The sequence below is a fragment of the Alnus glutinosa genome, chromosome 1, assembly GCF_958979055.1.
Source record: "Alnus glutinosa chromosome 1, dhAlnGlut1.1, whole genome shotgun sequence".
Lineage (NCBI taxonomy): Eukaryota > Viridiplantae > Streptophyta > Magnoliopsida > Fagales > Betulaceae > Alnus > Alnus glutinosa.
This window is the reverse complement of record NC_084886.1, coordinates 18,103,339-18,124,107: the sequence shown is the minus strand read 5'-3', so window position 1 is coordinate 18,124,107 and position 20,769 is coordinate 18,103,339. Positions and strand designations below refer to the sequence as shown.

General features: G+C 38.2%; 1 protein-coding gene across 2 annotated transcripts; it reads right to left on the bottom strand.

The window, feature by feature from the left end:
• Window positions 1–274: 274 nt before the first annotated feature.
• Window positions 275–11,889, bottom strand: LOC133875775 (acetolactate synthase small subunit 1, chloroplastic-like). Of its 2 annotated transcripts, XM_062314012.1 has the most exons (12): window positions 11,633–11,888; window positions 10,662–10,875; window positions 9,922–10,005; window positions 9,726–9,794; window positions 9,308–9,391; window positions 9,026–9,172; window positions 6,520–6,606; window positions 4,595–4,699; window positions 4,359–4,481; window positions 3,088–3,240; window positions 981–1,046; window positions 275–640 (listed from the first exon to the last, which is right to left on the bottom strand). In XM_062314012.1, the coding sequence occupies exons 1-12, from the start codon at window positions 11,857–11,859 to the stop codon at window positions 557–559; spliced, it is 1,443 nt and encodes a 480-aa protein (XP_062169996.1). In that variant the 5' UTR covers window positions 11,860–11,888; the 3' UTR covers window positions 275–556. The 2 variants fall into 2 exon arrangements, with proteins under 2 accessions (XP_062169996.1, XP_062170004.1); XM_062314020.1 differs by lacking the exon at window positions 9,026–9,172 and having other exon boundaries at window positions 11,633–11,889.
• Window positions 11,890–20,769: the final 8,880 nt, after the last annotated feature.

Sequence of the window (20,769 nt, the reverse complement as noted above, 5' to 3'; positions counted from 1 at the left end):
GATGATTTAGAGAATACGAGACAAAATTAGAAAATGTTAGAGATCAAAATTGAGTAGAATTTGAATTCAAAAAAACAACCCTAACATGTTTTTGAAAAATAACAAAATATAATAATAATAATAATAAAAAAAAAGTGTTCTCTCCCGTAAAAGCATGCATCCTACATCTAATACATATTATAGGAGGGAGCTCCAAATCTTTGACCTCATTGAAGGACGGACGTGATAAGATATTTTAATGCAAATAAGCATTACAATAATCCAACAGATAAGCTACGAGAACGAAAAGACTTTTGACCAAATCTATCACAAATTATAGTCATATTGCTAGAGCCATTTCAGCATTTCCAGTGCCCATTCTTACAAAATTTCCTCCCAGTCGACATCCTAACACAACCAAAAGAGAAGAACCGCACCCCCCCCAGGAAAAAAAGAAGAAAAGAAAGAAATAAAGAAACACAAGCCTATAAATACAGAAACTGCATGTGCGCATGGCACTCATCTACCTCACCAAGCTTCTCCAACATTGCAAGAGAAGCTTCCCCAAGTCCTCAAATTATACAGGAAAAGAATATCCACGGAGGTACTTGGAATCCACACCCAACTCGCGGACCAGTGCTACTCGTCCAGTTCGTGCCACCTACATAGAAGAGGCAAAATCATCATAAAAGTCTGCATACAGCTGTGGTAGTGCATCAAGGCACGTTACAAAGATAAAACAAGAATGGCAACAAGAATCCAAAATAGCACAATGCAACTGAAAGCTATGAGTTCTCAAAACTTATTTGCAGTTGCTCATGTGGACCCAAAAGAAATTGAAATTGAAATTTTTAGAACAACCACATTTTCCGTAGTGGTCGTAGTGGAATCCATCTTTGGCACTCAAGATAGAACAATTGGTTCAATTGGAGGCTCCTAAGACAATAGCATCTACGCTAAAATTTTAAAATACAACTTAAGGTAAAGATTGCGAGACAAACCTCACAAATGCCATAGGGCTCTAATAATCTCTGCAGTGCAACCATCTTATCCAAATCCCCTGACAGCTGATATCCAAGTACCAGAAGCAAATTTTAGTATCAACAGTTTAAAAAACGCCTGAAAGTACTAGAAGAAACCAAGAAAGTACAAAGTTCATTCATATTGACAGCAGGAAGATAATACACCATTAACACCGTATTTAAGCAACATGCATCTTTCTTCACAAGGATCGCATTTATTATGTAGCAACTATTTCAAATAGTCCTTAGATTTACACTACACCAGCAAAAAAAATATAGTAAAAAAAACAAGTGGGGAATTTCAAGGTATGTGATGCACTACTAAAAAGAATTCATAATTGTCAATTTTCCTCGCTCAATAAGGAAAACAATGATCTGTACCAGTAATGGATCAGTTTACTTGTTCAGGCCAGGGTATCTACTCAAGTTCTACCTATTGCACATCCATTGCCTTATCCATAGAATATGAAATGCCGTCAATTTAATCCTTTAGTTTTTCTTTACAAGTCAAAAATGCCTCATAGTTCTATTGATATCCATATATAGTGTAATACCTACATATCACACTACCAACTTTCATATCCTCATACTGCATTACATAATCACAATGGACTCCAATTTTCATGGCAAGGTCCAAAATTTGAACACCCACCTAAAAGTTGAACGTACACATTATAAGAGGAAAATGAAATAGAGAGGATATCAACAATTGAGAAAGAAAACGAATGCATTTCCAAGAAGTGTAGACAATGGAAGAAGTACTAAAGACAAGCTGGCAAGATGATGATGCGGTTACCAGTTAGGCTAGGGTAATGAGCAGCCTAAGTCAAGCAGAGATGTTTTCAAAGGGTGAGCAACCAGAAGCAATCTGACTGTAGTAATTCCGTGTGTGTGTGTGTGTGAAAGCGAGAAAGAGAGAGAGAGCGACTATTAGGAATCAGTTTTGAGGCCATCTAATCTTTCCTCTTCTAAATGGGTCTAGTCGTCCTTGGGTATTGGTCTCTAATAAAAACTTAAATTCAGTTTGATTAGCCATTTTAATTTGATTAAGCATTTTTCTCACTCCTAATCTTTCAAAGGAACTTCATATAAAACAGAAGGTAAAATTTTCTACATAGAACGAAATAAACGACACAACTTCTGGAAATACTATTCGCTTTTTTAGGATACCCACTGCAAAATAATGCATAGTATTAGTAACTGGACTAACCAAGGCAAATGGGCAGATGAGTGTGCAAATATTATCATACTGATACCTTCCAATAGGAATGTGGATGGGACGCTAGAAAAGACAAACTTCTAGCCTCTCTTCATGGTCCTTTTGAAATTAGCAGACAGATATGAACAATATATGGAGAGGTGGGTTTGGCAAGTGCTAAAAAGTTCTTTTTAGTTTTGGACCTGTTTTGAAAACCACTACAGCTGAGTAAGACGTAGCTACACGAGAGAGGGCCCTGATAAAATATCTAAGAAGTTAGAAATGGAATATTGTTTTGGACCTGTTTTGAAAAGCACTACAGCTGAGTAAAACATAGCTACACGAGAGAGGGCCCTGATAAAATATCTAAGTTAGAAATGGAATATTGTTTGTCATTACAGCTCTAAAACTGCTGCAGACTATGCCTTTCCAAAGAAGGCAGACAAAAAAAGAAGTGGAAGTACAAAATATCTAAGTTACAAATGGAGTATTTTCTTTATCATTACAGCTCTAAAACCACTGCAGACTATGCCTTTCCAAAGAAGGCAGACAGAAAAAGAATTGAAAGTACAAAATTTCAAAACAAAATGCAGACTGTAGGGCATAATTGTGGACTTCGAATGTTGACCAATATGCTAAATGAAAATATCCAATCCCATCTCCTTAATAGGAAACTAACTAGCTACAGACATGGATTGATGTGAAGAATAAACAATTCCACCTCTTCATTCTAAAACTAATTAGCATGCAGCTTGTAAGTTCATAAATGTAGCTCCTGCTAAACAAAGACTCCCACATTCTCTATCAAATACTTGGCATCAAAATACATGGACAAGAGATACTCTTATATAAGACTTGAGAAATTTCTATTGGAATTAAAAAGATTACCTCAAGGGTTATTGTGTGATCAGACACATCAACAGCTTTTCCCCTAAAAATTTGGGCAATGTCAAGGACATCCCGTCGAGCAGCAGCATTAGCAGCAATCTTTATCAACATCAATTCTCGCTCAGCAAATGGCAAGTTGGTAATATCACAAACCTGAAAGAATCAACCAGCCATCAGTTAGCCATTGGACCACCAGAAATCATGCCATGGGAGTTATAAAAACTCGGACATAACTCTGAGCCCTTTAAGTAGACTTCCTCACAGCCAGTCCAAATCATCAACAAACTTGACCAGTGAGTACCCACAAAAGCATCAGGACAAAGGTTCCAATTGTAATTTGTCAGATATAGAGTGACCCATTATGATTGCTGTAATTCATACAAGCATTAGAACAGTAACCTACAGGAAATTAGTTCCCACCTAAGACATACAAACATTAAAAATCAGGGATCTAAAATGATCAAATGTTTATGCACTAACCGATTAACATCACATCTGGATAGTGATAAAAGTTCCAGACGAGAAATATTTATTAAGAACAATTACGTATTAAGGCAATGGCAAGTTCCCTTCCCAGGGAAATGTTGGGCGGGGCCCCCCATCACAAAACATGTGTGACATATCTACTTAAAGTCATACAGTATATGCTTCATGTATGAGATTAAGATAAAGTCATTCCAATTTACTGATTAAGATAGAAAATCAGGACCCTTCTGACTAGCAGGTCTCCACAAATGAACTCAAATAATTGAAAAGGCACCAAGATTTCTAATCCAGTTTTTCCACAGACACAAGACATCTCACTGCAATTTCCATCAAGCCAGTATTTTTCTACATTGACTAATTAAAATCCCGATCTTTAATGCTTTGTTTATCTTTTTCTTTGATGGCTAGCTTTACCCCTTGATGTCAGCTATAATATTTACCTGGGGGGGTGAACAAAAGGAGAGGAGGAAAAGGAAGTGAGAGTTTAAGTAATGTATCTCCTAGATATTTATTCACTTTTTTGAGTAAAAAATATCATTTACTAATGTGGGTGTTATTACCTAGAAGAATAGAAGCCTCACCAATATAAATCTCTGTGTGTGAGTGTGTGTGTGTGTGGGGGGGGAAGGGGGGGGGGGGGGGGGGGGGGGGGGGTGGTCCACAGCATGCATGAAGATGGCATTACATCCAATATTTCCATGCTTGTCAAAACTGTGAGATTCTACACATGTTATTTTCTTATTTAATGATGCAATGCATCCTTCCTCATAGTTGAGTTTCCTCACCTCATGAAGATCTGCTAATTTATAGAGTTGCTGCACCAACTTGCTAATTGATTCATCTGTTCCAGGAACAACAGTTGTAATGCGAGAGAGCCCCTCAACTTCGGAATGTCCAACAGCTAAACTCTAATCACAAAAAATAAGGAAAAGTGAGAGAACAGATGAGTAAACCTCGCAAACAAAAACTTCATTAATAATAAAAGAAAAAAGAGAAGAGAAAAACAACAAAAGGAGAGTACCTGAATGTTATAACCCCTTCGAGCAAAAACCCCTGTGAGAATGTTGAGAACTCCAGGAGAGTCATTTACAAGCATGGATAAAGTGTGTGATCGAAGTCCACTTGTCTGAAAATAGCCCCAGCATTAATGTGCATCACATAAAACAACTAATGGTAATAACCACTTCATTCACTATCACCAACTGACCAATTGTCATGTGGCTGCATTGTTAGAATATAAGATATTCTCTATATTTGTGTTGATTTCTTTTTTATGTATTTACCATATCTATTTGTAATCAAATAAGTAGGAATTTAATTACTTTTCTTAGCTCACTTTACCTACCTCATTTTTCTTATAATTAGAGTTATCAGTACACAAATAAATCAAGTCAAAAGATCAAGATGTAGCCTTATAGGGCACTTGCTAATGGTAGATGTAGGCCTCTAAGGCCAAACCACACTCCACCACTGGATCTGTTTCTGTCATTGCCACGCCAGATCCGCTTCAGACAGGAAAAGGAAATATCTTTAAAGAAAATGCCAATTATTTTCCTTTCCAAACTCAAGCTCCTACCTTGAGTTTGAGGGGATGTTAGAATATAGATATTCTCTATATTTTTGTTGATTTTCTATTTATGTATTTACCATATCTATCTCTAATCAAATCTATAGATTTGATTACTTTCTTAGCTCACTTCACCAATCTAATTTTCCCTATAAATCGAGTCATCTGTAACACAAATAAATTTAATCAATAAGATCAAGATGTTTCCCTATAGGGCACTTTCTAGTGGTGGGCATAGGCCTCTAAGGCCGAACTACCCCAAAGTTCTGGTGTTCCTCTTCTGCTTTTTCTCTCTATATTTTATATTTTTATTTTTATTTTAACATATATATAGTCATAAGGCAATAAGGCCATAAGGTAAAAAAAAAAAAAAAAATTAGATTAGACATATCCCTTTAACATCAAACATATTTATGATTCACCATTTAGAGGTGAATCCAGAACTTGACTTATCAAAAAAGAGGTGAATCCAGAACTTGTAGAATATGGCCCACTCCACTGAGCTTCAATGTTAAATTTCTGAAAAAGCTCATGAAACTTTCAAATTCAAATTAGAATCTCTCAAGGCTAAAACCCAAGTTGTCAATTTTTTATTTTTTATTTATTTATTTTTATACACAGCTAAGGTTGTTGACTAAGACATCAAATGTTCTATAAGATTACTTATGAGCTTCCTGCTAAAATCAACTAGACTCAAATTACCCTTTTTCTTCATGTTAGATGGTACATGTAATGAACTATCCACAAAGCAGTCAAGGTTCCTTAGAAAGATAAGAAGTAAAAGAAACTCAAGTAGAAAGTAGATTGTTTAATTATCACAACAGATAAATAGAATGCAATTTGTTGGTATATATATTCTTCATCCACATGAACATCCCACAAGCATCAGCAGCTAGATTCATTCAGAAGCTACCAGAATGCTCCAGGGGATTTCTGGTCTTTCCTGAGCATGAAATGGTGGAACAAAATGCAACAGCATGCATCTTTTATACTAAGAAGAGCCATCACTATTTTTCTTAGAATTGAATTGGAAGCTCAAGAACCAGTTTGGACAGATCTACCACAAATTAAATGTGTCTAGCATATTGTATAAAAGTTAAAAGTGAGGTGGTCTGTAATGGCTTCACCATGTGTTTCAAAATAACTAATTACTTTTATGTCAGACTGCCCAACTAAGATTGATCAGGTCTCATCTAGCCCATTTATAGTTCTCAAAAAGGAAATCAATAGCTTCCATCAAGAAATCAACTATTACAATTTCTTCCAAAATAAACAACAGGGATTGCATATTCAGCCAAGTTATCAGTCAAGTTGGACCATGATTCCAAGAAGAAGAAGAAGAAGATGGAAGGATCATAAGCAACGATAAGTTATCTTACATCTTCATCATTGAGATCACCCCAGTGAGCATCAAGAACTTGGTTGATTGCATATCCATCATAAGACTCTACAGGATAAACATCTCCCTTCATGAAGAAATAAAAATATATCAAATACTCAATAAAAGGTTACCTTCATATGTTCTCCCTCCATCCCATGATTAGAGGCTGAATTAGCTTCTTTGCTTGTCCCATTACATATGTCCACATGCACAAGTTAAAACATTTAATTTTTGTACTTTCTCACAACACCCATGACAAAAAGAGGACAATTTTCGAAACTTTTATTTAAAAGTATGAATTGTTTTAGAATTGATTTTTCTCCTCAAATTCGTGCATTTATCAACGGAGCCACTCATTATGTGATGGGAGGAGTAAATAAGTAAAGAAAGGAGCAACAAATAGCACAAATTCAAATAGTAGGACAGATAACTTTCTTTAGTAACTCTGTCATGACAAATGTATCTAGACTATGGTTCAGATACAGGTATACAAAATGCAGAAGTGGCAAAAACCTTTGTGACAGGGCTATAAACATAAAAAAAAAAAAATTGAGTTCAGCACTATTCCTTGTTCTTTTTGCTCCTTCTAGTTAGGTGTTTCATTTTGTATATTTCATGTGTACTTAGGGGCGTCTTACGCTTTTAATGATATTTGTCAAATATATATATATATATAAAAAGAGTTCAACACTTAATAATTTGGCCTTCCGTTGGGGGCTTCCTACAAATCTATTCATATCTGGGATGGTGTTATTGAGAAGGTTGAACGTCGGTTGGCCAGCTGGAAAAGGTTATACATTTCCAAGGGAGGTAGAGTTACCCTCATCAAGAGTACTCTTGCCAACTTGCCCACGTATTTTTTGTCTCTTTTTCCTATCCTGGCAAGTGTAGGTGCTCGAATTGAGAAGCTACAACGAGATTTCCTTTGGGAGGAATTGGTGATGAGTTCAAGTATCATTTGGTGAAATGGTCTAAAGTGTGCTCTCCAGTTTCAGAAGGCAGGTTGGGTATTAGAAATCTGGTGGTGTTTAACAAGGCTCTATTAGGTAAATGGCTGTGGCGTTATGGGATTGAGAGGGAAGCTTGGTGGAGAATAGCGGTGGATTCCAAGTTTGGAAGTTTATGGGGAGGTTGGTGCTCCCTAGAGCCTACAGGTACTTTTGGGGTGGGGTTGTGGAAGAACATCAGGAAAGGGTGGAAGAAATTTGTAGGATTCTCTAGATTTGAGGTGGGAGGTGGGACTAGAACAAAATTTTGGCATGATTTGTGGTGTGGGAACTCAACTCTTAAGGAAGCTTTTCCTGTTTTATTTGGAATTGCTCGTGCGAAGGATGCTTCAGTTGCGGATAATGTGGAGCTTGTGGATGGCTTCAATTAGTGGAGCGTGTGCTTTTTTAGAGAAGCACATGATTGGGAAGTGGATACCTTTGCTGCTTTTTTCCAGGTATTGCACTCGGTCAGTTTTAATAGAGGTAGTGAAGACAAATTGTGGTGGATCCCCTCCAAAAAAGGTTTGTTCAAGGTTGGGTCTTTCTTTAGCTCTCTGGCTTGCGATGTGAGAAGTTACTTTTCTTGGAAGAGTGTTTGGCGGACTTAGGCTCCTCCGCGGGCGGCTTTTTTTGCGCAGTCTGCGGCTCTCGGCAAGATCCTAACGGTGGATAACTTCAGGAAAAGGCATGTCATTGTGGTGGATAGATGTTGCACGTGCAAGAGAAGCGGGGAATCAGTGGATCATCTTCTCCTTCACTGCGATGTTGCATACGCTATGTGGAGTGCTATTTTTTCTCATTTTGGTTTGTCTTGGGTTATGCCTCTGAGAGTCCTTGACTTGTTTGCGTGTTGGTGGACGGCTGGTAGGTCGAGGAGTGCTGTTATTTGGAAGATGGTGCCGACATGCATTCTCTGGTGTGTTTGGAAGGAAAGAAATGATAGGTGTTTTGAGGATTTGGAGAGGTCCTCGGAGGATATTTTAGCTTCTTTTTTTTATACGTTGTATCTTTGGACGGTGGCTTTTGTGTCACCGTTGTCGTTTACCTTTGATGAATTTCTTGTTCGTTTTTCACTTTCTAGCTAGGTGCGTTCTCTTGTATACTACCGGTGTATTAGAGGCGCCTTACGCTTTTAATAAGACCAACTTATTACTTATCAAAAAAAAAATTGCTTAACAAGGCCATTGTAAAGATAACTGAAGGTAACTACAAATCAATTGCAATAATCTCTTTTGTTAGGGCTAATAAATATACAACTAATAACAGCTAATTCTGGTAACCACTTCTTCCCCCATATCTATTTACAAAGCCCAATCTACAAACCCCAATCATTACAATTCCATACCAATGTCCGATTCTAAAACTCACAGTCACCTATGAAAAGTATCCAAACTCAACTCACGCGCCACATCCTCAAACAAAAACAGGTAACTACTAATGGTATAATTTGTTAGGAACTCCACCTCCCCCCCTCCCAAAAAAAAAACAAGAGTCAAAGCTTAGAGAAGCTCATACCCCTACAGACATATCAGTTCCGCCATCGAGTTCTGTATTCCGCAGAGGTGTACGAGTAGGTATTGTTTCTTCAAGATCTGGATATGAATCTGCTGAGAATCTCCAAAATGGAGCAGATGCACCCATTCTTTCCCTTCTCAATGCAATCTACTAGGTGTAACATTTCAGACATTAACATATGGAATGCATGTTCAAATAATAAATTACCAATGTGCCATAAGAAAAGAGAAAAGGATAATGACGAAGAAAATCTATCAAGTAGTTTCGAGGGAAGTTGTGAACCTTTCCAGTTCTGGCAATTTCTTTGATTCCAAACTTGCTTAAATTCCTTTGCATAGCAACCATCTTCCCTGGATCTCCAGTTACCTGTACCAATTCCGAATAGATCATCAAGCAAAACTTCCAACAAAGACCTAAATTTCCATCAGATTCATTCCTAAGCTTGCTTTGTTGCAGTAAGATGATCAGTCTGAGAGTGCTGAGCGGGTCAATTTAACAAGCAACAGCTAATTTAAACAATAATTTCCCAAGGACGCTTTATACACACCCTATTCTCTACACATACGCACACGTGCACGTACACACAAAATTATGAGTTTCTAACTAAGTTATATGTAAGAGTTCAACTTTTCAACTGCTCATTCAATGTGTAGATGATATATGGTATAAAAAGGAATGGTAAAACTTTGCCAATGATCACCTCAATGGTTAGCAAGTCTTCTGAGATATCCACGATTCTTGCTCTGAAGATGCCCACCAACCGCATGATCTGAAGATCAACCAAGAAACCAGGTTTGGAAATTGAAGAAAATGGAAAAAAATCAAATACAAAAATATCTCATCAGATTCAAGAAAAATCTCAATGTTCAATATTTAGAAATTTCCTATGCAACTACCTCGGCACGGTACTTTGGATCTGCATTAACTTTTATGAGCATTAGTTCACGTTCTACCTGTGGCTCATTTGATATATCTTCAACCTGGTTATGAGATCAAAAGTGAAAAGTTAAGGAATTTGGGATTTTGATGCAAGCAATAATCTGAAAGACCAAAAAAATAAACATAACACGCAAAAACATAAATGAGTTAAGAGAAACTTCGATTAAATTTAATTGGGACAAAGATCCAGGTATAGACAGAAAATATTGAAAACTATTGGGGCTCGATCGTGCTAGTCATGATTTTGCATCTCAGTATGCCAGTTGTACACGTGATGCTAATGGAGAATCTCAAAATGTGATATATATGATTCCACATCTTAAATTTCCTACAATATTAGACAAAAACTTAACTAGTGAAGAAATCTATAACAAATTATACTTAAATAAAACAATTTTTACTGGATATATGTGAGTGAGATATGATTCCCTGCCAACTTTTCACACAACTATCTTATATGGCAAGGAATCACAGGGTCTTTAAAAAAAAAAAAAAAAAAAAATCACAACTATCCTATGATTCCCTACCACATAGAATAGTTGTGTTTTTAGTTGTGTGAAAAGTTGGGAGGGAACGATATCTCTATGTGAGTATATATGTATACCTTCCCCAATAGACTAATATGAATGTCTCATTAAGAAAAGATAATGTGCCAAACAAAAAGTGCAATATAAAAATTCAAGAGCTATCTTATAACCTTCAAAACATTTACAAGCTTCTGAAGCTGCTCCACTACTTGTTGTAGCACCATTTCAGTCCCAGACACAACTATTGTGAAGAGTGCTTTGTCTTTATTCAGACCAACAGCAAGGGACTCGATGTTATATCCCCTCCTTGCAAAAACCCCTGCAATCCGATTTATCATTCCGCTTTCATCTCCAACAAACACTGAAATTGTGTGTCGTCTCACCCTGGATGCAGAAACAAAAAGGCAGTATGGTAACCAAGTAAGGAGGTCAAGTCAAGCATTCTACAAACAACTTAGAACTTAATTACCTAATTGTTTCATTTCACCCAAAACATGACATTATAATTCATCTTATTTATATAGAAAGCAAAAAAAAATCAATCAAGGTCCAAGAAACATTTATATTTTTGATCTGCCAAAAAGAAAAATAAATTAAGACAAACGCAAGAAAAATCCATTATCCTATAAGGTAAAATGGAATGATTTTACATTGGTGCCGAAACATAATTCAAAGATACTATACTAAAAAGTGCAATTACGATATGAAATGAATCATATCTTCCTTATCCCTTTTGTATATTAGATAGTAACACTTGTTATATATAAAAGGAATTACTGTACATATAAGGGACATTGTTGGACTATGGAATTAGAAACAAATTTTAACCCAAAAAAAAGGAGGATTATCACGACCCACCAGAGGGATCACTAGTTCAAACATATTTATAAAACCAGAACACAAAACACAAAACTTAAATATATTTATAATATTGCATTGAGAGTGTGTGTTTGTTTCATACTTTGAGCTCAGATTTAAATAAATAACATATAAACAATCACAGCACTCGAGTAATTAATGGAAAAAAATGGCAAATATATCAAATTTAGCAAAATTCAGTAAAAAAAAAATAGAACAACATATGAAACCAAAACCACCAAAAAAAAAATTGAAGAAAATGAACGCCTATCCATGCACAAACTTTGATCGAGTCGAGCCATTTGAGGAAATCGCGGTGTCAGCGATCCTCCCGTCCACGCTTCTTGCAGATACCGCCAGCCTCCGGGGCTCATAGTTGAGAGCTTTTAAAGTGAGCTCAGAAAGCTTCGAAGGAAACTCTAGGGTTTTGGAGACCCTGAGGCTGAGAGAAGAGACTGCGCGGGGATTCAGAGCGTGGATTGATGGTGGGTGAATCGAAATGGCCGCCATGAGAGTCAGAGAAATGAAGCTCACAAACGACAACGGATGGGACTGTTATAGCTCTCTACACATACTACTGACGTGGCAAACGGGTGAGTCGGATCATGCAAAGGTCAATTTCTTTTTTTCTTTTTTTTAATACTTTGAAAAGAAATTACATCAACTAGAGCTGGACAACCCAATTAAAATACGAATAAAAGATAAAAATTAAGTACGCAGGAGCAATGCTTTCGAATATACGGAGAATCCAAGCCACCAGAAAAGATGGTTAAAGGTATATATAGAATTCAAAGGATCCAAACACCGAGTGAGTAACTATTACAGAGAAAACAAAAAGGATATATACAACAAATAGTTCATAAATACAAAAGAAATAAACCCAACAAAACAGCACAAAACAGGTTGGATGTGAGTTGTTGGAGGTGGCGCGTGGAGGACATGCGCCGGCCTAAGACGACCTCTCTCTCACTGAAATTGCTGCGGACCGCCATACGTCGCCAACAACAGAGGCAGTGGGGGAAAAGTGGGTAAAACGTGATCCCCACACACCAGCTTGTGAGAGGCACACACTGGCTCATGTAGGCCACGCGCAGTTGGGGGAAGGTCTTGTGGATGTGCTTTTGGCATTGGTGGAGTCGGGAGACGACGGGGAGCACAGTGGAAAGGTTCTTGTGACGTTGAGTCCGGTTAAGAAGCGTAGATCTACCTTTGAAAAACTCAACCCAAATCCCTAATCTAACTTGACGATGAACACAGAGGATGCAGGTTTTGGCCAGTAGGGGTTGTGAGGTTAGTAACAAAAACAAAGATAAAACCTTTGAAGAGGCAGATAAGGCAAGAGCTCGCTCTTGCCGGATAGGAGCCTTCGAAGAGGCGCTAGCTAAGGGGGCAGGGGAGGGAAGGAAGAGAGGAGAATGAGGAGGGAAGCACCCATGGAGGTTTGGCCAGGAGATTGGTCAAGGAAGGGAGGCTTTTTAGTTGAGAGTGTTTTCGCTCTTTAAGAAAAGCGATCATGCAAAGGTCATAAGTAATGTTGAAAATAGTAAAAGGCAAAGCATCACTTATAATCTGCGATCTTTTATCACTTTTACAAAAACAAATTCAAACATTTAAAAGTATCAATTTAGGATATTTATATTTCAATTTTTTTCAATATCAACCATTCGTTACAATTTTCTGTTAAATCCTATTAAAATTTCTAAAATGCCCCCGTGTTTATTTTATATATATAAAAAAAAAATTTAAAAAATTTAAAAAAAAAATCTAAAATTTTCAAAGATTCAAGCATAAGTATTTTTGTAAATTTCGTTAAATTCTAACCAAGACCTAAATCCTAGTAATTTTTATAAATGTTTGTTAAAAAATAAACACGTAGGTATTTTGAAAAGAGAAATGATCCCTACACTCATTTCTCACAACAGCCCCACAACAAGCTGACGTGGCTGGTAATATTTTATTATTTTTTTGTTTTGTTTTGTTTTCTTTTTGTAAAAAAATAATAAAATATTACCAGCCACGTCAGCTTATTGTGAGGCTGTTGTGAGAAATGAGTGTAGAGATCATTTCTTTTTTGAAAATTTTGACAAGATTTAAGGAAGAATTCTAGCGGATTATTGAAATTGAAAAAAATAAAAAGATGGATACTCTAAATTGACACATTTTAAAGTTTATGTACATTTTTACAAAATTGATGAAAGATCAGTGGTTATAATAAAGTTCTCCCTAGTAAAAATTAACATATATATATATGACTCACAATTTTTTACGTGACCCATGAATTTGGTACGAACTGAACACGAAATTAAAGGGTTAGAGTTGAAAAGTCTGATTCATTTAATTAAATGGGTTGGGTTAGGGTTTTCCTATATAGAATACACGACTTGAACTAGACATGTGATATTATGGCTAGCAATTTTAGACATAACTTGCGAACCCAATACAAAATTAGAGGATTATAGTTAAGGAGTTTGATCTGTTTAATTAAATAGATCGTGTTGTAGTTGACCTATATAGTCCTACACCAATACCTTGACATGACCCGATACTTAATATGCGAACACAAATTGTCATTCCCTATATATATATATTCTAATTGATTAAGGAAAAGATTATAAGGGTGGATCCTTCCCACTTTTGATCCGAAAGGAAGAAGAAGTGCGCAATCCAATAAATGAAAAAGGGGTGGGCTCCCCAACAGGAGACCTAAACCAAACTAAAGCAGTGCTGAAGTAATTACAAAACGTAAGAAATAGGACAATCAAATGACCTGGTCCTTTCAAGGGGCCGCGCAAGCCGATTTTAAAAGTTAAAGGAATACAGATTAGGACAAGCCCATCTGCGTCCCCACTTGACAACAGCAGCAACCACCAACAAATGGTTGACACAGTAAAAGCGTTGTTCGAGTATAATAATAGGACTACAAGAAAGAGAAAACCCAACACAAATTCAAATACAGTAGTTTCCCCTAAGGAGAAACAATGGGCTTGTTTGGCAAGTGAGGGAAAATTCTCCCACTTTATTTTCACTTTTCCCAAAAACAATCAACTTCAAAATATTCGAACTTTATATCACATCAATAATTTTTTATTACTATTTAAATTAAAAAAATTCAATACAATACAAAGCTTTTCACTTTTCCATACAAATTCTTTTTACTTTATATCACATTTATCATTTCTTACTACTACCCAAAAAAAAAAAATCAAACTCACACTCACTTGCCAGACATACCCAATTTGCCAAGTAACTAAAGCAAACAGAAACATAAATTAAAACAACGACATGGTGCTGGGAGAGGAAAGGGTATAACATATATGATCGGGATCATAACATTATGGTGCTGCAGGGTTAAAACTCCATTCATATGATGCACATGTAATATATATTCATTTTGAGTACTATAATTTCACCAACTTTGTTCATATGGCGCTCATGTAACATATACATACTTTGAGAGCTATAATTTCACCAACATCATATAGTCACATGAATTCTCAATCACATTTCATAATAAGAGAATTATCATAACTGAAATAAAAAAGAAAGTAATATTAAAATGAAGGAGTTTGAAAATCCCAACTTTTTCTTTTGAAAAAGTTTTGATAAAATTATGTTAGGATTTTTAAGGTTGTGTTTCCTTACCTGGGTGATCCTGAGTGGAGTTTTAGTTACTTCTACCTACTTTGCTTTTATTCTACCCGTTCGTTAGCCTTTTTCTGACCAATGCTTAGGAGATGAGGAGGGGGGAAAACGCCTACTTGTTTATATAAGGAGAAGAAGAGAGTAGCGTGGCTGCGTTTTTTTGAGTAGTTTTGTGCTTGGCTTCAACGTGGAGATGAGAAACTACAATGTGGCATGAGAGTTTTGCAACGTGTAGGAGAGCAAACTGAAAGGTGGAAGGTGAGGAAAGACACGTTTGAGGGCTGGTTTGGCTGGGGAAGAAGACCAATTGTTCCACTGCCACGTTTTTCTTTTTTTTTAAAAAAAAAAATTATACAAAAATTTTACACCAAAAATCTTATAAAGCACATAATATTATACAAAAATCTTTTAATCCCTTTTTAATAATCTCTTTTACCCTCTTCTAATAATACCTAAATTCCAAATTTTTCTGGGGTGTTATATCCTTCCCTCATAAAAATTTCGTTCTCAAAATTTGTCTAAACTAATCACACAATATATATCCCTATAGAACAACAACATCATATATTTTGTATTTATAGATTAGACAGTTGTACCTGATACTCTAGTTTCCTTCACTAAAAAGAGATGGGTTATCTCTTACGTATTTTGTCTTCTGGTTCCCATGATGCTTCTTCTATTTTATGATTTCTCCACAAGAGATGGGATGCTTTTGGTGCGCAGTTCTTGGACTTTGCGATCTAACAGCTTTACTAGAATTTCTTCTTAGGTTAGATTTTTCTGTATTCGTAAAGGCTCGTACTTGATGACATGCGATGGGTCAGGAATATATTTCCTTAGCATGGAGACATGGAAAACATCATGTATTCCAGCAAGACTAGGTGGCAATGCCAACCGGTAGGCTACAGGGCCTACTCTTTCTAAAATCTCAAACGGTCTGATGTAGCGGGGGTTCAACTTCCCTTTCTTGCCAAATCTAGTGACTCCCTTCATTGCTACTTAAAAAAACACCTTGTCGCCTTCAACAAATTCCAAGTTTCTTCGACGTACATTCACATAGCTTTTCTATTGATCTTGAGCTGCTAACAGTCTTCGTCGGATTAATGCAACTTTATCTAAGGTATCCTGCACGATATATGGTCCTAAAATTCTCCTTTCACCTAGTTCGTCCCAATAAAGTGGGGAACGACATTTTCGCCCGTACAACGCTTCATAAGGAGCCATCCCAATACTTGCTTGGCAGCTGTTGCTGTAGGCGAATTCCACCAAAGGAAGGTAGCGTGCCCAGCTACCACTGAAATCCAACACGCAAGCTTGTAACATGTCTTGTAGCGTTTGGATGGTCCTCTTTGATTGTCCGTCAATTTGAGGATGGTAGGCAGTGCTAAATTGCAATTTAGTCCCCATTGCTTCTTGTATACTCTTCCAGAATCTTGATGTGAAACGTGGATCTCTGTCTGACACTATTGTTCTAGGTACTCCATGTAATTTGACTAGCTCCTGTATATAAAGTTCTGTCAGCTTCTCCAGTGAGTATTTCACCTTTATTGGTATAAAATGAACAGCTTTAGTTAATCTATCCATAATCACCCATATTGCATTGCACCCAGCCTAAGTTCCTAGTAAACTTACTAAAAAGTCCGTGGCTATTGCTTCCCATTTCCATATTGGTATCTCCAAAGGTTGTAATAGTCCTGCGGGTCTTTGATGCTATGCTTTGACTTGCTAATAGGTCAAGCATCGCCCTACAAATTCAGCAGTGTCCCGCTTCATTCCATTCCACCAAAAATAATTGATGTAAATTTTAATTGTACTCACAAGTGCACGAATCATTTGCAGTTAATGGATTGCAAGTGCGAGGTCGATCCCACAAGGAATTGTGTTTTTGAAAACAAAATTTACGTCTAAATTAATCTAATCCTAACCTAGTTCCCAAAAGATTGAGAGATTGTATTTGTGAATAAAATCAAAAGCTTAAACAAAATTAAAGTGAATCTAATCAAGTAAAAAAAAGAAAGCATTAAGGTATTGGAATCCGCACTCACAAATTCATAGCAACATATTCTCATGATCAATAATATTTTCCAAAGTTCTTACAATAAAATCTTAAATATGTTTTACTTTTGCTTCAATTAATTAATCAAAATCATTCCATGTATCCATTCTTTACACAAATGACAAAAGAAATCCAATTTAAATCAAATCATCAAGTGTATCCATAAATCACAGCAAGACATCAAATTTAAATCAAAACATCAATTGTATCCGTAGAATAAATCACAAGGGATATCCAATTTTTTTAAACAAAGAAAATCAAGCACAAACAATTTGATGAAACTGTCTTAAATCATCAAATGTATCATTGAATCACAAAAGATATCCAAGAATCATTCCACAAAATTGAGTTGAAGTAAAACAATTGGAAAATTAAATCATTAAATTAGAAAATATTAAATCACATGAGAACAATGTCGCTAATCATAAGTAAGGCTTCATCGTCAACCTTAGCTGAGGGTTTAGCGTCTCATGACTAAAAATAACATGCTAACTTTAATTAAAAGCATCCAAATAAAAACTTACAAAAAGAAAATGTTGCAAAAAGAACGAAGACGCGCGCACGAACTACACTAAAATTTGCTATCTTGCTTCACAACCTTTTTACAAGAGAAGAAGGACATATTTATAGACTTTGCTAGGTGTTTAATGTTGATGTAGTCCCGAATGAAGACGTAACGATTCCAGCTACCAAGGAAAGATGGATGATACCCTGCTAAATGACAAGAACACGCGGTGGGTTTCCCCACGGTTCTCCTCCGACGCTCAAACTAGTCTCACAATTTTAGAGAGAGATTAAAAAAGAACCGAGAGAGAGAGAGAGAGAGAGAGAGAGAGAGAGAGAGAGAGAGAGAGAGAGAGAGAGAGAGAGAGAGAGAGAGAGAATCCCTTTACCTAGTACCTGGGTCTTGCTATTTATAGGTCATTGTAATTATGGCTAGGTAAGGTCATTCCGGCTTTTAAGGGACATCACTTCTTCTGGCATGAGCAGTGTTGAGGTACACTCCCAATAGTGACTGACAAGCTGACTTATTACTGGTGAGACGTGGGCTTTCAGTGAATCCCAGATTTCCTGGGGTTCAGTCACCTAATCACGTCCCTTAGCCTGCCTTATAATCATTGCCTTCTGTCGGTCAATATGGCACCTAACACTTGGGCTGCTCGGATCTTTCTTGGTCGGTCAATGCCTCTATCGGGAAAGGTGGATTTCCTAACAGTTACCCCCTAATTCTTCCATCTCATATGCAGGACGAAAGAATTTTTTTTTTTTGCAGGCCGCACTCGGACTGACCCAATTTCACGTAGTTTATGCTAGCCCTATCCCACTTCCCATGCAGCTGGGAGGAATTCCCAACAACACTTAAGTTTCCTATAATTAGCTATTCTTTAGCAACTAAGAGTTGTGGGTTATCAGCTAGTCGGATTTCTTAGTCGGAATTCCGGTACTCAAAGACTGTGCCAGCCAGCATTTCCCGACATCGAGGAATCAGGCTTGCCGACTGGACAGGGTTGTGCTTTGCCGGGAGATGTAGCTGGCACCAAAAAAGGAACACTTGGGAGTTTTGAAATTCAAAATTTTCTTTTAATATTTCAAATTTCGAACATTTTGCCGCCTTACCGCTGGCATTAAAATCCCTGCCGCATCGACGGCAGTATTATTACTATCGCCTCAATATCCGCACAATATACACTAACCGAGTCGATTGGATTTCCAGTCATGGAAACTGTTTTTTCCAAGATGGCTCGCTTGGACTTCCGGTTACAAGGACCGGTAATTCCCGGTCACGGTGAGGCCTATGAAAACCCCTCCCCTCACTTTTCACTTTTCAATTCTTTCTTCTGCTCTCCCACTTTTCTTCTTGCGCGCTCATTTGCTTCCTCAATATTCTCTCGAAATGCCTCCTAAGAGTAATGCCGGCACCTCATCGGAATCTTCCCGCAAGGTTGAAGAAAATGTAGTCGGGGAGAACAAAGAGGGCGTTCCCGAGGATAACCCCCCAGTGCTTATCCCTCTCGAGAATCGGTACATCTCTCTTCTATCCGTGAAGAATGAATGGGTTTTGTGCGTAAACTACGATAATGGCAACTCAGTCCGTCTTCACTTCCAAAATCCTTCCTCATTAAGCATCACGGGCGACGACATTTCCTTATTTGAAAGGATGTTTATGGCGGGGTTGAGTCTCCCGTTTCCCGACATTGCCCGGGAACTATTGCTTTACTTGATGGTAGCCCCGAGTCAAATTTTCCCAAACTCGTGGAGGTACCTGTTTGCCTCATTCATACTTTGGAGGACCGTGATCAGGACTAGGATGTCAGTTCCCCAATTCATGAATGTATACCGACCGGCAATGGACTCTGAAGAGGTTGTGAAGCTGCGGACCCGACAAGGCCCCTCGTTTATATTCTTGAAGCCCATCTACTCAAATAACAAAGAATGGGAAAAACAAGTTTTACGAGTATCAGGGGAATGGGAATGCCCCAAATCTATGAAGCTTGTCGAATCCCAGAGGATTTCTCGAGAGTGGAGGGCTTTAGACGGCAACCTGATCAACCCCCCCGAGATATCTGATGCTGAACAAGAAGAGGTGACTCGTATGATCGACTTCTGCAACAGTCACCTCAAGGTGGAAAAAGACTTCGACGTGATTGTTACCAGCAAGTCACTAAACGATCACTTAGGCTACAAGATTCCTAAGAACAAAGTCCCACTCACCAAGGCTGGGAAACCCAAGATTACGAAGACCAAGGTCCCAGCGACCTCTGTTCCATCTGTCGCCCAGAGAGGGACGTTGAGAACCCGGAAGCCCCCCTCTTAGGCTACCGGCGTCGAGGGTATCCATACAGCCCCGAGCACAACCTCTGTCTCTCAGGAGAAGAGAATGCCCGGTAGCTGTCAATCTCTGGGGCGCGATACCGCTACAGACTTAGGAGTCGTTGCTGAGCCTGAGGTTCCCTTGTTCCGAGAGGCCGGGGGGGTTGGTGATAGAGATGGACATACCGGATTCCCCCCAAGCGGCTACGGCCAACTCGGTTGGAGGATCGGGCGCTGACTCCAGAGAGGAAGTTCTGGTTACCGAGATTCAGAGGGACGTCACTTCGCCAAGGGTTCCCGACCAAAGAAGTACTCCCGAGGCCCAACAAACCACTCATTCCGACATAACACGCCTCCATAAAGGTGTCGGAACCAAACGCAAAGCCGACGGTCTTCAAAAAGGTAGGACCTCAAAAAGGCCTTATGTGGAAGAGGGGGATGACTTCTTACTCAATGAGATATCCCTCGCCGCCCAGAACTTCAGGCACCCGGAGTTTACATGGCGGGGTGAACCTCTTTCTCCCCCGAACATTGCTGATGAAACTCAGGAGTGGAGCGAGTTCTCTCCAGAACTTCCGCCTGCCTCGGGTGTCCGCACATGCTGGGAGGGAACCGCCGAAGCGCTTGGGGAGGTTTCCCCCGAGATTCAACCAGGAGACTCTGCCTCAGGGTCCGAAGAAGGTTCCCGCGATGAGGAGCCCGACCAACGCACACCCTTGGATCCGGGTACCCACGTTCCCAAGGACAGGCCTTTGGGAGAAACTTCTATTCTGAGTGCTTCTAATGCTCCTGGTACGTTTGACTTTTTGGGCGTCCGTCTACTCGGTGACCCTCTGGAAGCCCTGGCCTCCGTTCTCCCTGACGGACTTTTTGAAGATATCGGGAAGACTGCACATTTCAAGTTCGCCCAG

Coding starts and splice junctions, on each gene's coding strand:
- LOC133875775 (XM_062314012.1), bottom strand. CDS start 11,859: ATGGCGGCCATTTCGATTCACCCACCATCAATCCACGCTCTGAATCCC. Junction 9,392..9,725: donor AAGACTTGCTAACCATTGAG/GTGATCATTGGC, acceptor GAATTGGTACAG/GTAACTGGAGATCCAGGGAA. Junction 4,482..4,594: donor GAAGGGGTTATAACATTCAG/GTACTCTCCTTT, acceptor TTTTGTGATTAG/AGTTTAGCTGTTGGACATTC.